General features: G+C 44.5%; 1 protein-coding gene and 1 pseudogene across 14 annotated transcripts in view; both read left to right on the top strand.

Annotated features, from left to right (window-relative positions):
- DNAH2 (dynein axonemal heavy chain 2) overlaps positions 1–18,236 on the top strand; it is a 122,808-nt gene that overhangs the window by 1,494 nt on the left and 103,078 nt on the right. For 10 of the 14 annotated variants that reach the window (XR_013535558.1, XM_035299890.3, XM_035299895.3 and 7 more), the window contains exons 2-4: positions 1,217–1,396; positions 6,802–6,920; positions 11,440–11,610. Coding sequence is in view for 13 of the 14 variants with exons in the window: in XM_035299890.3 (XP_035155781.1) it covers positions 1,228–1,396; positions 6,802–6,920; positions 11,440–11,610 (459 nt within the window). In the remaining variant the exon portion in view is untranslated. The remainder of the gene's footprint in view (positions 1–1,216; positions 1,397–6,801; positions 6,921–11,439; positions 11,611–18,236) is intronic. The other 4 variants (XM_035299894.3, XM_078372924.1, XM_078372925.1 and 1 more) reach the window with 3 other exon arrangements.
- Positions 14,595–15,679, top strand: LOC144582571 (homeobox protein TGIF1 pseudogene; annotated as a pseudogene).

Raw genomic sequence — 18,236 nt, forward strand, 5'->3', positions numbered from 1 at the left:
TTGAGCCACCACGCCCGGCCCATTTTTTGTATTTTTAGTAGAAATGGGGTTTCACCATGTTGGTCAGGCTGGTCTCCAACTCCTGACCTCAGGCGATCCACCCGCCTTGGCCTCCCAAAGTGCTGGGATTACAGGTGTGAGCCTATTGGACGACTTTTGTCTTTCCTGCTTCTAATCTTCTCAGCGCATTTGGAGTCGAGTAAATGATCCTGACTTATCAGTTAGCACAGAGTTCCTCAGCCAACTGTGCTAAGAGACCTTGGTACACGCAGAGTTCCTACCCCTCAGAAATTCAAAGCCAAAGAGACGTGGCAAATGCCATTTTTCTTTTTTTACAGATGTTGCAGATTTTAGTGTGGTTGGGAGGAGCACTTTTCCATTTAACTTGAGAGGAAAAGAGATACATAGGAAAATCGTCTTGGTTTGCTTGAATGATTGAAGAGTGTCAAAGGGTGGGGGATGGGGGGCTCTCTCACCCACGGTCCTGGAGGGTAGAGTGATTGAAGGTTTGGGCAACCACATTTCAGTTGGATAGACCTTTTCCTGATTATCTTATGTTCTCATACCCCGGGCAGAGATAGAGGTTCTAAATCCTCGTTAGTGAGGTGTCTGGCCATCATTTTTTTTTTTTTTTTCCCTGAGATGGAGTCTCACTCTGTCACCCAGGCTGGATGGAGTACAGTGGTGCAATCTCAGCTCACTGCAGCCTCTGCCTCTCAGGTTGAAGCGGTTCTCCTGCCTCAGCCTCCCAAGTAGCTGGGATTACAGGCATGCGCCACCACACCTGGCTAATTTTTTGTATTTTTAGTAGAGATGGGGTTTCACCATGTTGGCCAGGCTGGTCTCGAACTCCTGACCTCAGGTGATCTACCCACCTCAGCCTCCCAAAGTGCTGGGATTACAGGCATGAGCCACTGCACCCGGCCTGACCATCATCTTTAATTCCCATTTATTCCTAATGCCTTGAGGGACTGACTGATTTTTAGCCCAGTGCCCTGAAGACGGTAGGATATCCTAGGGAAAAATAGCAAGGTCTCCCAGGCCACTGTGGAGTATAGGGCCCTTGTGGCTAGTGGAGCAAGGTGTGGGTACCACCAGAAAAGATAATCATTTTGAGTTTCAGTCAATTTATGAATTTAATAGGGACTACTTTTATCAGGGGGCTGGGCTGGAGGTGGGATTTGATTGTGGATTCTCCATTCCTTTGTACCTGTAGATTTTGCCTGCATGATGTCCAGCAAAGCTAAGAAGAAGCAGCGATCAAATGGCCGAGGAAGCTTCCGGGCAAACCAGTCAGGGCGGGCCGAACAGGCTGCTGTGGCCACACAGGAGCAGGGGAACACCCTGGCTGTCAGTGAGCCGGAGCCCCAGGCTAAGGTTTCCAAGGAGGAGCCTGGTGGGTACTTGCTGGGGCAGAGGATGCTTAGCAGTGAAGGGTGGGGAAAGTCAGAGGGGCATGGAGGCATTTTAGGGCTGGGGAGCAGGCTCTGCTGCTTCTGGGCAGGAAACAGGGGCTAAGTGACGCCCCCAGCCATGGAGGTTCAGCAGCCCTGCCACTGGGTCCCTTTTTTGTGTGTCTTCCTCCTGGTCAGCCTCATACTTGTTCTTTCTGTCTTAAAATTTCCCACAATATACCAGGAGTTCACCAGGCTGTCCTTTAGCCTTTTCCTCCTTATTTTGAGTGTTCCTGGTTGCTCCCACCCCACTGAAGAGGGTTTGATCTCTTCCTTTTTCCCATTTTCACCCTGGGTGGCAAAACAAATAATGTTTTCCTCCCATTAAGCCCATCACCATGGAGACTCAGCCTGTTTTGCCACCCTTTGAATCCTAAGCCCGGCTGATGCTTTCTACCATCTGTTTAAGGCTCTTGTATCTCCGCCCTCATTTTGGCAGGGACTTGGTAGACTGCGGAGGTTCAGGTTCAGGACGACAGGAAATAAGTCTAGATCAAGGGAAGAAAGAGTTGAAAGAGGCTACCTCTTGTGGCTTTGACCTGAGGGATTCATTTCCTGTGGGTGAGCTGGAGCCAGTAAGGTTGGAAGGGTTTTGGTAGTTGTTGCTATCGCTGGGCTCCCCCTGAGAGCACTGGCCAGTGTAGACAGGACTGCGAACTAAGTGTAGACCTCCTCCTTTACTTGGAGCTCCTTTACACTGATAGTAGCTTGTCATGATGGAAAGAAATAGAATCCCCTTCTAATATTAAAGGTTGAGAGATTAAGCGTGGGCATGGGAGGAAAGTCCCTGGGACTTAAGAACTTGCCCTAGGTTTCAGGATCTTAAAAACATACAAAATTTATCCTTCTGAGTTCTGAAGCGCTCAGGTGAAGGCAGTTAAAATGGGACTGCTGGGTACTTGGAGGAGTAGAGGAAGATGGGAGGGAAGGCAGTGAGGTTCCCTCTGGGGAGGGAAGGGAAGGAGCTTTAAAATGAATGTGTTGGCCTTTGAACAGTGAGGATTTCTGCCTCTCCCAGCTCTAAGCTTTCTTTCTTTCCTTCTTCTTCTTTTTTTTTTTTTTTTGGAGATAAAGTCTTGCTTTGTTACTTAGCCTGGAGTGCAGTGGTGTACAGGATCTCAGCTCACTGCAACTTCTGCCTCCTGGGCACAAGTGATGCTCGTGTCTCAGCCTTCCAAGTAGCTGGGATTATAGGCATGCATTATCATGCCTGGCTAATTTATTTATTTATTTTGTGACAGAGTCTCGCTCAGTTGCCCAGGCTGGAGTTAGTGGTGTGATATCAGTTCACTGCAACCTCCACCTCTTGGTTTCAAGCAATTCTCCTGCCTCAGCCTCCTGAGTAGCTGAGATTACAGGCTTCTACCACTGTGCCTGGCCTAATTTTAGTAGAGGTGGGGTTTCTCCATGTTGGTCAGGCTGGCTGGTCTTGAACTCCCAGACTCAAGCAATCCACCTGCCCTGGCCTCCCAAAGTGCTGGGATTACCAGGCATGAGCTACACCCAGCTGTAAGCTTTCTTATTGTTTAATATGGAGCCTTTGATCTGCTCCTTAACTCAGTCCTAGAGGTGCAGAGAGGACTTGGGCCTCCAAGGCAACCCTGAAACTAACAGTATTAATCCCTGTAATCCTTGCAATTAGGAGGGACTGAGACCTGTCCCACTGAATATAGTAGGGGCCTAAGTTACTGCTTGGTGAAGATGGTGGGTTTGAGAGAAAACACCCTTTTGAGGTCTGTATCAATATCATTTCCTACCTCAAGTTCTCTTTAATTCCCATTAAAAGAAGACAAAGAAGAATCATAGTCAGATTCACAATCCCTTATTTGTAATTTTCTCACTCTCTCTTTTTTTTTAGACAGAGTTTTGCTCTTTTTGCCCAGGCCAGAGTGCAATGGTGTGATCTTGGCTCACTGCAACCTCTGCCTCCCAGGTTCAAGCAATTCTCCAGCCTCACCCTCTCAAATAGCTGGGATTATAGGCACATGCCACCATGCCCGGCTATTTTTTTTTTTTTTTTTGAGACAGAGTCTTGCTCTGTCACCCAACCTGGAGTGCAATAGCAAGATCTCAGCTCACTGCAACCTCTGCCTCCTGGGCTCAAGTGATTCGCCTGCCTCAGCCTCCCCAGCAGCTGGGATTACAGGTACCCACCATCATACCCAGCTAATTTTTGTATTTTTAGTAGAGATGGGGTTTTATTATGTTGGCCAGGCTGGTCTCAAACTCCTGACTTCATGATCCGCCCACCTCAGCCTCCCAAAGTGCTGGGATTACAGGCATGAGCCACTGTGTCCGGCCTTCTTTTTGAGATAGAGTCTCACTCAAATGATCCTCTCACCTCAGCCTCCAGAGTAGCTGGGACTAGAGGTTCACACTAACATGCCTGGCTAATTTATTTTTTTGTACACATGGGGTTTTGTTATGTTGCCCAGGCTGGTCTGGAACTCCTGGGCTGAAGTGATCCACCTGCCTCAGCCTCTCAAAGTGCTGGGATCACAGATGAGAGCCACTGTGCCTGGCCTGTGATTTTCAAAACCTCCAATAACTGAAAGATTTTTTTTCCCCTAAGTTTGGCATCTAAACTTATTTGGTGGTAAAACCTAACCTAAACTGACATGAAAGTATTTATAGTCTTTTTAAAACCACTTTAGTATAAATATTCATATGTTTTACTGTGGAAGTACTCATATAGGAAAAGTCTGAGTAAGTACTGTTTTGGAGCCCACTAGGAAGTAGTGGTGGGTTATTACAACCCTGGAAAAACCTTAGTACTAACCGCCTTCCTTCCCTTACTATATTACAGTTCTGAGTTCCGAAATATACCTGACTCCAAGGGTTTTGGATGAGGGATTGTAGAGCTATATTACAGGCAAAACAGAAGAAGTATAGAAAACAATATAATAACATTCATGTACCTCCCACCTAATGTGTGAATAAATCATGACAGTAACAAGGGAATCCCTCTTCTTTTTTTTTGAGACAGTCTAGCTCTGTGACTAGCCTGCAGTGCAGTGGCTTGATCTTGGCTCACTGCAACCTCCTCCTCCCTGGTTCAAGCGATTCTCCTGCTTCAGCCTCTTGAGTAGCTGAGATTACGGGCATGCGCCACCAGGCCCAGCTAATTTTTTTTTTTTTTTTTTAGTAGAGATGGGGTTTCATTATGTTGGCCAAGATGGTTTCAATCTCCTGACCTTGTGATCTGCCCATCTCGGCCTCCCAAAGTGCTGGGATTCCAGGGGTGAACCACTGTGCCTGGCCTTGAATCCATCTTTTTGCCCCTCTCCAAATCCCCTTTTCCAGCAGTCACCACTATCCTGCATTGTTGTTTATCATTCTCAAGCTTGGTTTTTTTTTTCACTGTATGTGTCCATCAACATTATATATCATTATCCTAGAGGCATGGCATATTGCAGACTTTATATCAATTGTATTGTGAAAGACAAAACCAGTTTACTCTTGACATTGTGTCCGTCTCCTTCCCCTGGCCTAGTTCTTTTTTTTATTTTATTTTATTTTTCTCTTGTTCTGTTGCCCAGGCTGGAGTGCAGTGGCACGATCTCATCTCACTGCAACCTCTGTCTCCTGGGTTCAAGTCATTCTCCTGCCTCAGCCTCCAGAGTAGCTGGGATTACAGGCATGCGCCACCACACCCGGCTAATTTTTGTATTTTTAGAAGAGATGGGTTTCACCATGTTGCCCAGGCTGGTCTCAAACTCCTGTCCTCAAGTGATTCACCTGCCTTGGCCTTGAGAAGTGCTGGGGTTACAGGCATGAGCCACCATACCTGGCCTCCCCTGGCCTAGTTCTTGTCTGGAATCTGAATGCCAGCAGTTTTCCCAAGGGAGTTGGATCATCTCACCTACCACTACGCTCCAAAATCCCCTATTCTGTATTTTCCTGCCTTCCTGCCTTGGCCTCTGTGCCTCATTCCCCTGTTAGTTTTCCTTTCTGGAAGTCAGAGTGGAGTGTCCTGTTCCCTAAAGGCGTTTGGTTATATCTCATTTGTTCCTTCCTCCTTTCAGCTCCTTGGGGATGGGAAACCCACCAGTTTTACCTCAGTCTCCTGTGTGACCAGTAGTTCAGGAGGCAGAGAAACAGAGCCCCCTGGGTTTTATGGGAGCCCAGAGTGGGCGTGCAGAATTGAATGCCCAGCAGGCCAGTGGTTTGGAGAAGGGCTGATTCCTGTGGGCCTCAACTTCTCCATGTGGGAAGGGGAGTGGGGGAAGAAGGAGGGCCAGAAGCTGCATGCCTGGAATAACCTTAGTACTAACCACCTTCATTCCCTCACCCCTACCCTAGTCAGGTTTTTTTTTTCTTTTTTGAGACAGAATCTTGCTCTGTAGCCTAGGCTGGAGTGCAGTGCTGTGATCTCGGCTCACTGCAACCTCACTTGAACCTTTCTCCTGGGTTCAAGCAATTCTCCTGCCTCAGCCTCCCAAGTAACTGGGATTACAGGCATGTACCATTATGCCAAGCTAATCTTTTGTGTTTTTAGTAGAGACAGGGTCTCACCATGTTGGCCAGGCTGGTCTTGAACTCCTGACCTCAGGTAATCCACCTGCCTTGGTCTCCCAAAGTGCTGGGATTATAAACATGAGCCACAACGCCCAGCCCCAGTCAGCTTTTTACATTAAGTTGAGAGATAATTCACTGACTATAAAATTCACCCTTTTAAAGTCTACAATTCAGTGGTTTTTGGTAGATTCACAAAGCTGTGCAATGTTCTCACTATCTAATTTTAGAACATTTTAATCCCGCCAAAAGAAAGCCATTTGAAGCACCTTGAGAAATTGGCACCAGGTGACTCCTATATCTTTACTTCTAAGTTGCATCAGAGCCTCGTCTTTTAGCATCACTCCTGGTTCCCCCTTCCCCCCAGGTCCTGGGAATCACTCATCTATTTTCTGTATTTATAGATTTGCCTATGCTGGACGTTGCATCTAAGCGAAATCAGACCATGTGTAGTCTTGTGTGACTGGTTTCTTCCCCTTGGCATTGTGTCTTCAAGGTTCATCCGTGTTGCAGCATGAAGCGCACCGCCATGCCTTCCGATGGCTGAATAATATCCCACTGCCTGTATACATCACGCTTTGTTTATCCATTCTTCTGTTAGAGGACACTGGGCTGTTGTCACCTTTTGCCTGTTGTGAATAATGCTGCTGCGAACACTGGAATGTAAATATCCCTTTGAGTCCTTGCTTTCAGGTCTCGTGGATGTCTACCTAGAAGTGGAATTGCGCAGTGGCTCATGCCTGTAATCCCAGCACTTTGGGAGGTCGAGGCAGGCTGACTATGTTTAACTTTCCAAGGAATGCCTTCCTTTTTGTATCTTTATTCTTCCCAGAGCCACTGTTGGAGGGACCTCAAACACAGAGTGAAGAATCCGTGGAGCCTGAGGCAGATGTGGTAGGCTTGGGTCTTCCCTGTGACAAATCTTCTTCCTCAAGAACTGGTAATCAAAGGGTCAGTTGTGGATGGTGCATGAAGAATTCTCTCTTCTTCTACCTCCTCTCTGCTGTTAGCCTACCACTCACCACAAATTCAGTTCACTGAGTAAAATACAGTCATCTGTGCCTTCGCTAGGCAAGAGGAGGGCTTTAAGTAAGGAACAGGTCTCTCTTGTCTCTTGTTTCCCCACCTTGGGTCAAACTGTGATGAGCTTCTTCATCATGTGGGTGAATACCTGAACAAGTTGAATGAGCTGGGAAGATAATTGTCCTAATTGGATACTAATTTCTTTTCTTTTCTTTTTTGTTTGAGATGGAGTCTCACTCCGTTGCCCAGGCTGGAGTGCGGTGGCACAATCTTGGCTCACTGCAATTTCCGCCTCCCAGGTTCAAGCAATTATTCTGTCTCAGTCTCCTGAATAGCTGGGACTACAGGGCACACCACCACACCCGCTAATTTTTGTATTATTAGTAGATGTGGGGTTTCACCATATTGGCCAGGCTAGTCTCAAACCCCTGACCTTGTGATTCGTCTACCTCAGCCTCCCAAAGTGCTGGGATTACAGGCGGGAGCCACCATGCCCAGTCAATTGGATACTAATTTCTAAGACATTCTCTTTCCAACTTTCCTTCAGTTCTTTTCTTTGGCTGAAGAATTTAGAGGAGCTGCTTCAGTCCCCTTGGGAAATGGCACTAAATGACCTCTGCTTCTTTATTTCCAAGTTGCATCAAATCTTAGTCATGACCATAGTTACCTGGGTGAGAAGAATACAGTGATGACCTTGAAATTTTTCAAAAAGGGAAAGAAAAGTAATAACTATCGAAGAAAAAAATTAGAATGAACAGAAAAGTAAAACAGAAAATAAAACTCATAGCGTTACTGCCAAAACATTTAATATTAATATTTTCATGTCTGGCTGGGCACAGTGGCTCTAGCCTGTAATCCCAGCACTTTGGGAGGTTGAGGTGGGTGGATCACCTGAGGTCAGGATTTGAGACCAACCTTGCCAACATGGTGAAACTCCCCCCTACAAAAAATACAAAAATTAGCAGAGTGTGGTGGTGGGAGCCTGTAATCCCAGATACTTGGGAGGCTGAGGCAGGAGAATTGCTTGAATCTGGGAGGTGGAGGTTGCAGTGAGCTGAGACTGTGACACTGCACTTCAGCCTGGGCAATAAAAGCAAAACTCTGTCTCAAAAAATATATATATAATAATGGTATTTTGATATATATTTTCTTTTTGGGCACAGGCTTGTAAATTTGCTTTTGTATAATCCTGAGTGTATCATGTTATAGTTTTGTATTATGCCTTTTCACAAAATATTTAAATTTTTTTATTGTTATTATTATTTGAAACAGAGTTTTGGTCTGTCGCCCAGGCTGGAGTGCAGTTGCACAGTCTTGGCTCACTGCAATCTCCGCCTCCCAGGCTCAAGGGATTCTCATGGCTCGGCCTCCTGAGTAGCTGGGACTACAGGTTCCTGCCACCACACCTGGCTAATTTTTTTCTTTTTTTAGAGATTGGATTTTACTGTGTTGCCCAGACTCATCTTGAACTCCTGGGCTCAAGTGATCCTCCTGCCTCGGCCTCCCAAAGTGCTGAGGTTATGGGCATGAGCCACTGTGCCCAGGCACCCAGCTAATTTTTGTATTTTTAGTAGAAACAAGGTTTTGCCAGCAGGTTTGCCAGCCTGGTCTTGAACTCCTGGCCACCTTGGCTTCCCAGAGTGCTGAGATTACAGGTGTGAGCCTTAATGCCCAGCTGTTATTCTTCATGTTATGTACTTTTTGTAAACTTTTTTTTTAAGAGACAGGTTTTTTTCTCTGTTGTCCAATTTGGAGTGCACTGAAACGATCATAGCTTACTGTAACCTTGAACTCTTGGGCTTAAGTGGTCTTTTTGCCTCAGCCTCCTGAATAGCTAGGACTACAGGCATGTTCTACCATGCCTGGCTAATTAAAAAAAAACTTTTTTTTGGTGGAGATTGTGGTTTCACTGTGTTGCCAAGGTTAGTCTTGAACTCCCAGACTCAAGCCATCCTCCTGCTTCAGCCCCCAAAAGAGCTCGGATTATAGATGTGAGCCTCAGGGCACCACTTTTTGCAAACAGCATTTTTCAAGACCAGATGGTGTTCTGTGTTCTATGCAGGTAGCGTAGTTAAACCATTCCTCTTGGCCATTTTGCCATTTCTAATTTTTGCTCTCTTAATACTTTCGTGAATACGATAAGTAAAACTAACACTCTTGAAATACTTAATATTTCCTTAAAATAGATTCCTGTATGTGGAGTTACTGAATCAAAGAATAAAGAACATTTCTATCACTTTTAATACATAACGCTTTCCAAATGCATTGTACTTTTTGCCCTCATGCTAATAAGACACCTTTCCAGGCCTGGGTATTATCTGTTTAGCAAGGATTTTTTAAAAAAAATGATAGGCAATAGGCAATAAATGATTTACTTTTTTTTTTTTTTTTTTTGAGACAGAGTCTTGCTCTGTCACTCAGGCTGGAGTGCAATGGCGCAATCTCAGCTCACTGCAACCTCTGCTTCCCAGATTCAAGCGATTCTCCTGCCTCAGCCTCCCAAGTAGCTGGGACTATAGGCACATGCCACCATGCTGGGTTAATTTTTGTATTTTTAGTAGAGATGGGGTTTCACCTTGTTGGCCAGGCTGGTCTGGAACTCCTCACCTCAGGTGACCCACCTGCCTCAGCCTCCCAAAGTGCTGGGATTACAGGCAGGAGCCACCGTGACTGGCCTTCTTTGTTATTTTTATTTGTATTTGATTTCGAGTGAAAATATTTTTTTATATTTGCATTTAAATAAATGACATCTCTTCATCTCCTTTTGTCTATTTATTTATTGAGTTCCTAGTGTTTTTCTCATTAGTTCATCCTGTCTATATGTATTAGAGGAAAGATCACTATTAATTTTTCTTGACCTGGAAACTTTAAGAGAGATTCCTTCTTTTAAGATGAAAGATGAAAAGACTTCACAAGTTCACTGAGCTGTATCTTCATATCTTCTGATTTTCTTTCTTTCTTTATTTTCAAGACAGAGTCTTGCTCTGTCACCCAGGCTGGAGTGCAGTGTCATGATCTCAGCTCACTGCAACCTCTGCCTCCCAGATTCAAGCAATTATCCTGCTTCATCCTCCTGAGTAGCTGGGATTACAGGCAGCCATCCCCACGCCCAGCTGATTTTGTAATTTTAGTAGAGACAGGGTTTCACCATGTTGGCCAGGCTGGTTTCAAACTCCTGACCTCAGGTGATCCTCCCACCTCGTCCTCCCAAAGTGCTGGGATTATAGGCATGAGCAGCTGCGCCCAGCTAATTTGTGTGTGTGTGTGTATATGTGTGTATATATTTATATATATATATATATTTTTTTTTTTGGTTGGTTGGTTGGTTGTTTTTTTGAGGCAGAGTCTCACTTTGTTGTCCATGCTGGAGTGCAGTGGGGTGATCTCGGCTCACTGAAATATCTGCCTCCTAGGTTCAAGCGATTCTCCTGCTTCAGTCTCCCAAGTAGCTGAGATTACAGGCATGTGTCACTACACCCAGCTAATATTTGTATTTTTTGTAAAGAAGGGGTTTTGCCATCTTGGCCAGGCTGGACTCAAAGTCCTGACCTCAGGTAATCTATTTGCCTTGGCCTCCCAAAGTGCTGGGATTACAGACATGAGCCACCACTCCTGGCCCTATATTTAGTAGAGTTCTACAGATTAAGTTTTTTGCTTGCTACCGTTTGCAATATATTTTCCTTCTAATCAATTTGTTCTTTGGTGTTTTTCTGTCTTTTCTCCCCCTCACTTTTTCCTTACTGCTGCACCAATTGACTTTACCCAGTATCTTACACTGCTTTCGGATGCCATGGTGAAGAAATTGCTTCTATACCCTTCTCCCTTTTCTAGCTCATGGTTTCCCTGCTCCTAATTGCTTGATCTAGGCTACTATCCTACACATTCCCTTCATTCACTTTTACCTTTGAAATCCAGTGCCGATATTTTTAAAAACCACCGGCACAAAGATAATCTCTTGGGTTGGAAGGATAATATCCCAGTTTCCCTCTGTGTTCTTTTTTTTTTTTTTTGAGACGGAGTCTTACTCTGTCGCCAGGCTGGAGCAGTGGCGCAATCTCGGCTCACTGCAACCTCCACCTGGGTTCAAGCGATTCTTCCACCTCAGCCTCCCGAGTAGCTGGGACCACCGGCGCGTGCCACCACGCCCGGCTAATTTTTGTATTTTTAGTAGAGATGGGGTTTCACCATGGCCAGGATGGTCTCGATCTCTTGACCTCGTGATCCGCCCGCCTCGGCCTCCCAAAGTGCTGGGATTACAGGCGTGAGCCACCGCACTGGGCCTCTTTCTTTCTTTTTTTTTTTTTTTAAATGGTTCAGTTTCTCCTCACCATTCTGAACCTGTCTGGCTTCTGTCATCTCCCATGTCCTCACCTGCAATTGTGGATGAGAGGAATGACATCCCAACAGTTGTAGTTACTTTGGTCCTCTGTCTGCTCTCCTTTTATAGAAGCCCCTCTTCCTCTCCCGAGCTGTGCTCACGGGACTGGTGGATGCCGTGTGGACACAGGAGCACGATGCCGTTCTGGAACACTTTGCCCAGGACCCTACAGAATCCATCCTTACCATCTTCATTGACCCTTGTTTGGGGCTGAAGCTAGAGCTGGGCATGCCTGTACAGGTGCGTATCCTACATTCCCAGATCAGAGATGGTCCTACAGGGAGCTGAGGGCTCTTAGTTCCTTCATCATCCTTCATCATCTTGTCATTTCTTGTGCTTACAGCCTATTGAGCCCCACTGTGTCAGGCACCCTACTTGGTGGCAAGGATGCTGTCATGGTCTAGTGGGGAAGACAGACATATAAGCCAATATTTACTATAGTTTGTGATCATGGGCAAAGCTTTATAGGAGCTTTATGGGAGCAACTAATGGAGCCAGTGGAATTCTGGGAAGGCTTGATGGTGGAGGTGCAATTTGAGCTGGGATGAAGGGTAAGTAGGATTTCATCAAGACTACGTAAGAGCTATTCAGCAAAGACCACTCCATGTACAAAGAAAAGAGGAGTAGTGCGAAATGATACTGAAAGGGGCTTGGGGTCAGCTTGTGAAGGACCTTGTATGTTATACTTGAGAATTTGGCCGCTGTCCCAGAGAGCGCTGTTGAAGTCTTTTATAGTTTAGGTAGATAACTATTTCAACAATGCAGAGAATACATTAGGCAAGGGTAAACCTAGGGTAGGGAGACAGTTAAAAGAAAGATGGCTAGTAAAATGCTGGTAGAATCTGGGTGGTGGTTGTACAGGTCATTACTACAAAACTCTTTGAACTTTTCTGTATATATCTTTGAATACTTTGAAAATAAAATGTTGGAAAAGTTAAAAGGCAGTTGCTTTGCTCTTATTGGCAGCATGTATACAAAAGTGGAAAGGATGAGGGTGATTGGCATGGCCCTGCGCAACAGTGACACAGTTTGTGAAGCATTCTGTATTGAACATGGGCAGAAGAGGCTTTGCCCCACGCACTGGCAGTAATCAGCCACCAAACAATGAAAAAATATTTCATTTACAAAAGAAACTAAAATTTGCTAAATATATTTGAATATAACTTTTAATATGCAAGTAGGAATTATATGAAGGAAAACAACTTTGTTGCAGGCCATGAAAAATGATTTGAAGAAATCATGAGCCACAACTTATTTCTGAGTAGGAATCTTAATATCATAAAGATCGTTTTATAGAAAAAAGTATCATTTTAATGCAACTCTAGTCATACTGCCTAAATGCCACAGTTGATAATTTCTTGTATAAAGAATTTTAAAATATATCTAGAAAAATTCATGAAAATAGCAAAGATGGCCGGGCACAGTGGCTCACGCCTGTAATCCCAGCACTTTGGGAGGCTGAGGTGGGTGGATCATGAGGTCAAGAGATTGAGACCGTCCTGGCCAACATGGTGAAACCCCGTCTCTACTAAAAATACAAAAATTAGCCCGTTGTGGTGGTGCGCGCCTATAGTCCCAGCTACTCAGGAAGTTGAGGCAGGAGAATCACTTTAACCAGGAGGCAGAGGTTGCAGTGAGCTGAGATGGCACCAGTGCACTCCATCCTGGCGACTCCATCTCAAAAAAAAGAAAAAGAAAATAGCAAAGATGATGATGAAGAAGGAAAGTAATAGGGAGACTCATAAATATGAAAATCATTAAACTACAGTAATTAAAATAGAGTTGTAGGGCAGGAGTATATGCATCATAAGCAACAGTAAAGAAACATTGAAAGCACAAAAATGTACTCTATAAGCAACAGTAGATAAATATAGGAAATACGAGACCGGGCGTGGTGACTCACACTGTAATCCCAGCACTTTGGGAGGCCGAGGTGGGCAGACCACCCGAGGTCAGGAGTTTGAGACCAGCCTGACCAACATGGAGAAACCCCATCTCTACTAAAAATACAAAAATTAGCTGGGCATGGTAGTGGACACCTGTAATCCCAGCCACTTGGGAAGGTGAGGCAGGAGAATTGGTTGAACCTGGGAGATGGAAGTTGCAGTGAGCTGAGATTGTGCCATTGCACTCCAGCCTGGGCAACAAGAGTAAAACTCTGTTTCAAAAAAAAAAAAAAAAGGGAAATACAAAAAAATAGAAAGTACAGAAACAGATATATAAGCATTTTCTATTAAAAAATGGCGTTTAAAAATCTATGGGGAGGGATGGATTATTCAATGAATAGAATTGGGAAACATATGGAACATGAAGTTTTTCAATTAAAAAAATCTGTTTACCATGTTGAAATATATTCTTTTTTTTTTGAGAAGGAGTTTCACTCTTGTTGCCCAGGCTAGTGCAATGGTGTAATCTCGGCTCACCACAACCTCTGCCTCCTGGGTTCAAGCGATTCTCCTGCCTCAGCCTTCCAAGTAGCTGGGATTACAGGTGCATACCACCACACCCAGCTAATATTTGTATTATTAGTAGAGACGGGGTTTCACTGTGTTGGCCAGGCTGGTCTCAAACTCCTGACCTCTGGTGATCCACCTGCCTTAACCTCCCAAAGTGTTGGGATTACAGGTGTGAGCCATTGTATATATTTCAGCCTGGCTGAAATATATTCTAAATAGCTATCAGACTTAATTGTATTCTCCTGGGTGAAGATGGCCAATTGAGGCTGGGTGTGGTGGCTTGTGCCTGTAATCCCAGCACTTTGGGAGGCCGAGGCAGCCTAATGGCTTGAACTCAGAAGTTTGAGACCAGCCTGGGTAAAGTAGTGAAACCCCATTTCTACAAAAAAGACAAACATTAGCCAGGCATAGTGGTGCACACCTATAGTCCCAGCTATTTTGGAGGCTGAGGTGGGAGGATCACTTGAGCCTGGGAGGTGGAGGTTGCTGCGAGGTATGATCACTGCACTCCAGCTGGAGTGACAGAGCGAGACCCTGTCTCAAAAAAAAAAAAAGATGGCCAATGGAAACTTTCTTAAAAAATTATTACCTTTGGAGCACCGAGGTGTGCTGAGCAGGAGCAGGGAACAAAGGAGCGGAGAGGGGAGGAGAGAGAGTTGGGCAAGGGAGATCCCCCGGCCGGCTGCCGGAAGATCCTGGCGGGAGGAAGCCAGAGTGTCACTTGAATTCCACTCAAGGAGTGGGCGCCAGGGATCAGAGCACCCTGTTTAGCAATAACGGCTGTAGCACGTCCTACAAGTTAAGGGAGAGTCAGCTGTGAAGGAGACGATCGCTTCTCCCCTGGGTCGCTGCTCCTGGCCCCTTGAGACCCCAGCCCTGCCTCGAGCTGGGAGAGGAGTTCCAGAATGAAAGGCAAGAAAGGTATTGTTGCAGCATCTGGCAATGAGAGTGAGGATGAGGACAGTATGGACATTCCCTTGGACATTTCTTCATCCACTGGCTCAAGCAAGAGAAGGAGAAGGGGCAACCTACCCAAGGAGTCTGTGCAGATTCTTTGGGACTGGCTGTATGAGCACCATTATAATGCCTATCCTTCCAAGCAAGAAAAAGCACTGCTGTCCCAGCAAACACACTCTCTACACTACAGGTCTGTAACTGGTTCATCAACGCCTGCCGAAGGCTCCTCCCTGACATGCTGAGAAAGGATGGCAAAGATCCAAATCAGTTCACAATTTCCTGTTGCGGAGCCAAGATTTCCGAAATGAGCTCCATGGAGTCTGTGATGGGCGTCAGAAACTTCATGTCAGCTCTAGAGGAGACCCCGTTTCATTCCTGTACAGCTGGGCCAAACCCAACCCTAGGGAGGCCACTGTCTCCTCAGCCATCATCCCTGGGATCAGTATTGGCTCGTCCATCAGTGATCTGCCATACCACTGTGAATGCATTGAAAGATGTCCCTTTCTCTCTCTGCCAGTCGGTTGGTGTGGGACAAAACACAGATATATAGCAGATAGTGGCCAGCAACTTCACAGACACCTCTCTCACATACCCAGAGGACACGTGTAAATCTGGACCAAGTACAAATACACAGAGTGGTCTTTTCAACACTCCTCCCCCTACTCTGCTGGACCTCAACCAGAACTTTAGTGGATTTCAGCTTCTAGTGGATGTTGCACTCAAATGGGTTGCAGAGATGGAGCTTCAGACAAAACTTACAGCTTAACCCATTTTCAAGCAAAACCGTTCTCAGAAATGTCATGATTGCTGGGGTGATGGCAAGAGATTAATTGCATTATTTTATATATTTTTTATTAATATTTGCACATAGGATTGCTAAAACAGCTTCCTGTTACTGAGATGTCTTCAATGGAATACAGTCATTCCAAGAACTATAAACTCAAAGCTATTGTAGAAACGAAGGGTTTTCTTTTTTAAATGTTTCTTGATAGATTATTCATAATGTGAGAGGTTCCCAATATCATGTGATTTTTTTTCCCTTCCCTTCCCCTTTTTTGTTATTTTTTCAGACTGTGCAATACTTAGAGAACCTATAGCATCTTCTCATTCCCATGTGGAACAGGATGCCCACATACTGTCTAATGAATAAATTTTCAAATTTTTTTCAAACAAGTATGAATCTAGTTGATGCCTTTTTTATGACATAATAAAGTATTTTCTTTAAAAAAATTATTACCTTTGAATGTCTGATAAAATGAGCAAAAAGTAAAACCACCGAAAAATTAAAAAAAAACCACACAACCAAAAAAACCCCACAAAAAAGCCCTGAGAGTAAACAAGGAAGTATAATTTAATTTAATACACTTTAAAAAGGGGTGACCAATGAAAAGCATATGCACCAAGTCAAAGAAATGTCCTGCCTCAGGCATAGTGCTCCCCTAGCTACAGGGAATGAACTTGAAAGAGTATAGGCCGGGTGCGGTGGCTCAAGCCTGTAATCCCAGCACTTTGGGAGGCCGAGGCAGGTGGATCACGAGGTCAGGAGATCGAGACCATCCTGGTCAACATGGTGAAACCCCGTCTCTACTAAAAATACAAAAAATTAGCTGGGCGTTGTGGCGCGCGCCTGTAATCCCAGCTACTCGGGAGGCTGAGGCAGGAGAATTGCCTGACCCCAGGAGGCGGAGGTAGCAGTGAGCCGAGATTGCGCCATTGCACTCCAACCTGGGTAACTAGAGCGAAACTCCCTCTCAAAAAAAAAAAAAGAGTATAATAAAATCTTAGAGAGAAAGATGGGCCTTTGCCTTTAGTCCCAGCTACTCTGGAGGCTGAAGCAGGAGATTCACTTGAGCCCAGGAGTTCAAATCTAGCCTGGGCAACATAGCAAGACTTCCATCTCAAAAAAAAAAAAAAAAAAAGAATAAAAGCCTAGGTGTTTTAACAAAGATTTTTCCTGCCTTAAATTAGCACTAACCACCTGTCCATTCCCTGAGGCAATTCTCTTAGGCCAAAGAAAAGTGAATAAAACATAAAACACCCAACCCTTTCACTTTGACTTCCAGGGGCAAAAATAAACTCGTCTCTCACAGTGGGAGGTCAAGTCACCCACGGTACATTAGAGCAAAAAGAATGAGTTCACATGCTTGCTACCCAAGCACGAGCAAAATGAAAAGAAATTGCATGGCAACTCAAGCCCATTACATCAAAGCAAAAAGAGGAACAAAGCGTGCAAAAGAGGAAAACATAACTGAATGAACAGGAGGAGATTCCTCACAGCAGCACCATGTTCTACTACAGCTTCATAAGATCAGGAATTCAATTAAAAAAAGCTGAGCACTGAAATGATAAAATTCGAGAATGAGATAAAAGGGAGATTGAGAATTTTAGGAAATGAATAAAGCAGCATGTTACAAAACTAGTAGATTGGAAACAGCAAGGAACTGAATTGCTAACCCACAAAACCCTATCACTGACAGAGCAGAGGCTTGAGGTAATCACAGTGTATGCAGAAGGACATTAACACAATTAGAGGAGCTAACAGATATGAAAGACAAACACAGATGATCTTGTATAGAGAGCCAACAAATGAAACAATACAAATGCAAAGATAAGATACAAAGAATTTCCCTGAAATGCAGATGGAACTAAATCTGGGAATTAAAAAGGACACACTGTATTCCACAAAATCTGTTACACGGTGTTTAATGTCAATATACATCTTTGTTAAGCTACTACAATTGTAGGAAAAATTAATTCTTTAGGAATATCCCCTATGTGGCAATCCTGCTAAGAATATTTAACTTAAATCTGACAATAAAGAGACAATCAGATAAATCCAAATTAAGAGACGTTTTGGAAAAAAAAACTGACCTGGACTATTAGAAATATCGATGTCATGACAGGAGAATTGTTTGAACCCAGGAGGTAGAGGCTACAGTGAGAGATTGTGCCATTGTACTCCAACCTGGGTGACAGAGTGAGAGTCTGTCTCAAATAAAAAGTAACAATAATAATAATAGCAATGCCATGAAAGAAAAAGATTGGGGAATGGTTTAAAATTAAAGGAGACTATGAGACATGAGCATGTGTGATATTGGATTGGATTCTGGATAGGGTTTTTCAAAGCACTGAGTTAATAGAACTCAAAATTGAAAGTTAGTGAGAAAACTCATAATATTTTTCATAATCTTTTTTTTGGAACAGTTTCGCTCTTGTTACCGAGGCTGGAGTGCAGCAGTGCAATCTTGGCTCACTGCAACCTCTACCTCCTGGGTTCAAGTGATTCTCCTACCTCAGCTTCCTGAGTAGCTAGGATTACAGGCACATACCACTACACCCAGCTAATTTTGTATTTTTTAGTAGAGAAGGGATTTCACCATGTTGGTCAGGCGGGTCTTGAACTCCTGACCTCAGGTAATCCACCTGCCTTGGTCTTCCAGAATGCTGGGATTA

Source organism: Callithrix jacchus, chromosome 5 (genome assembly GCF_049354715.1).
Source record: "Callithrix jacchus isolate 240 chromosome 5, calJac240_pri, whole genome shotgun sequence".
Classification (NCBI taxonomy): domain Eukaryota; kingdom Metazoa; phylum Chordata; class Mammalia; order Primates; family Cebidae; genus Callithrix; species Callithrix jacchus.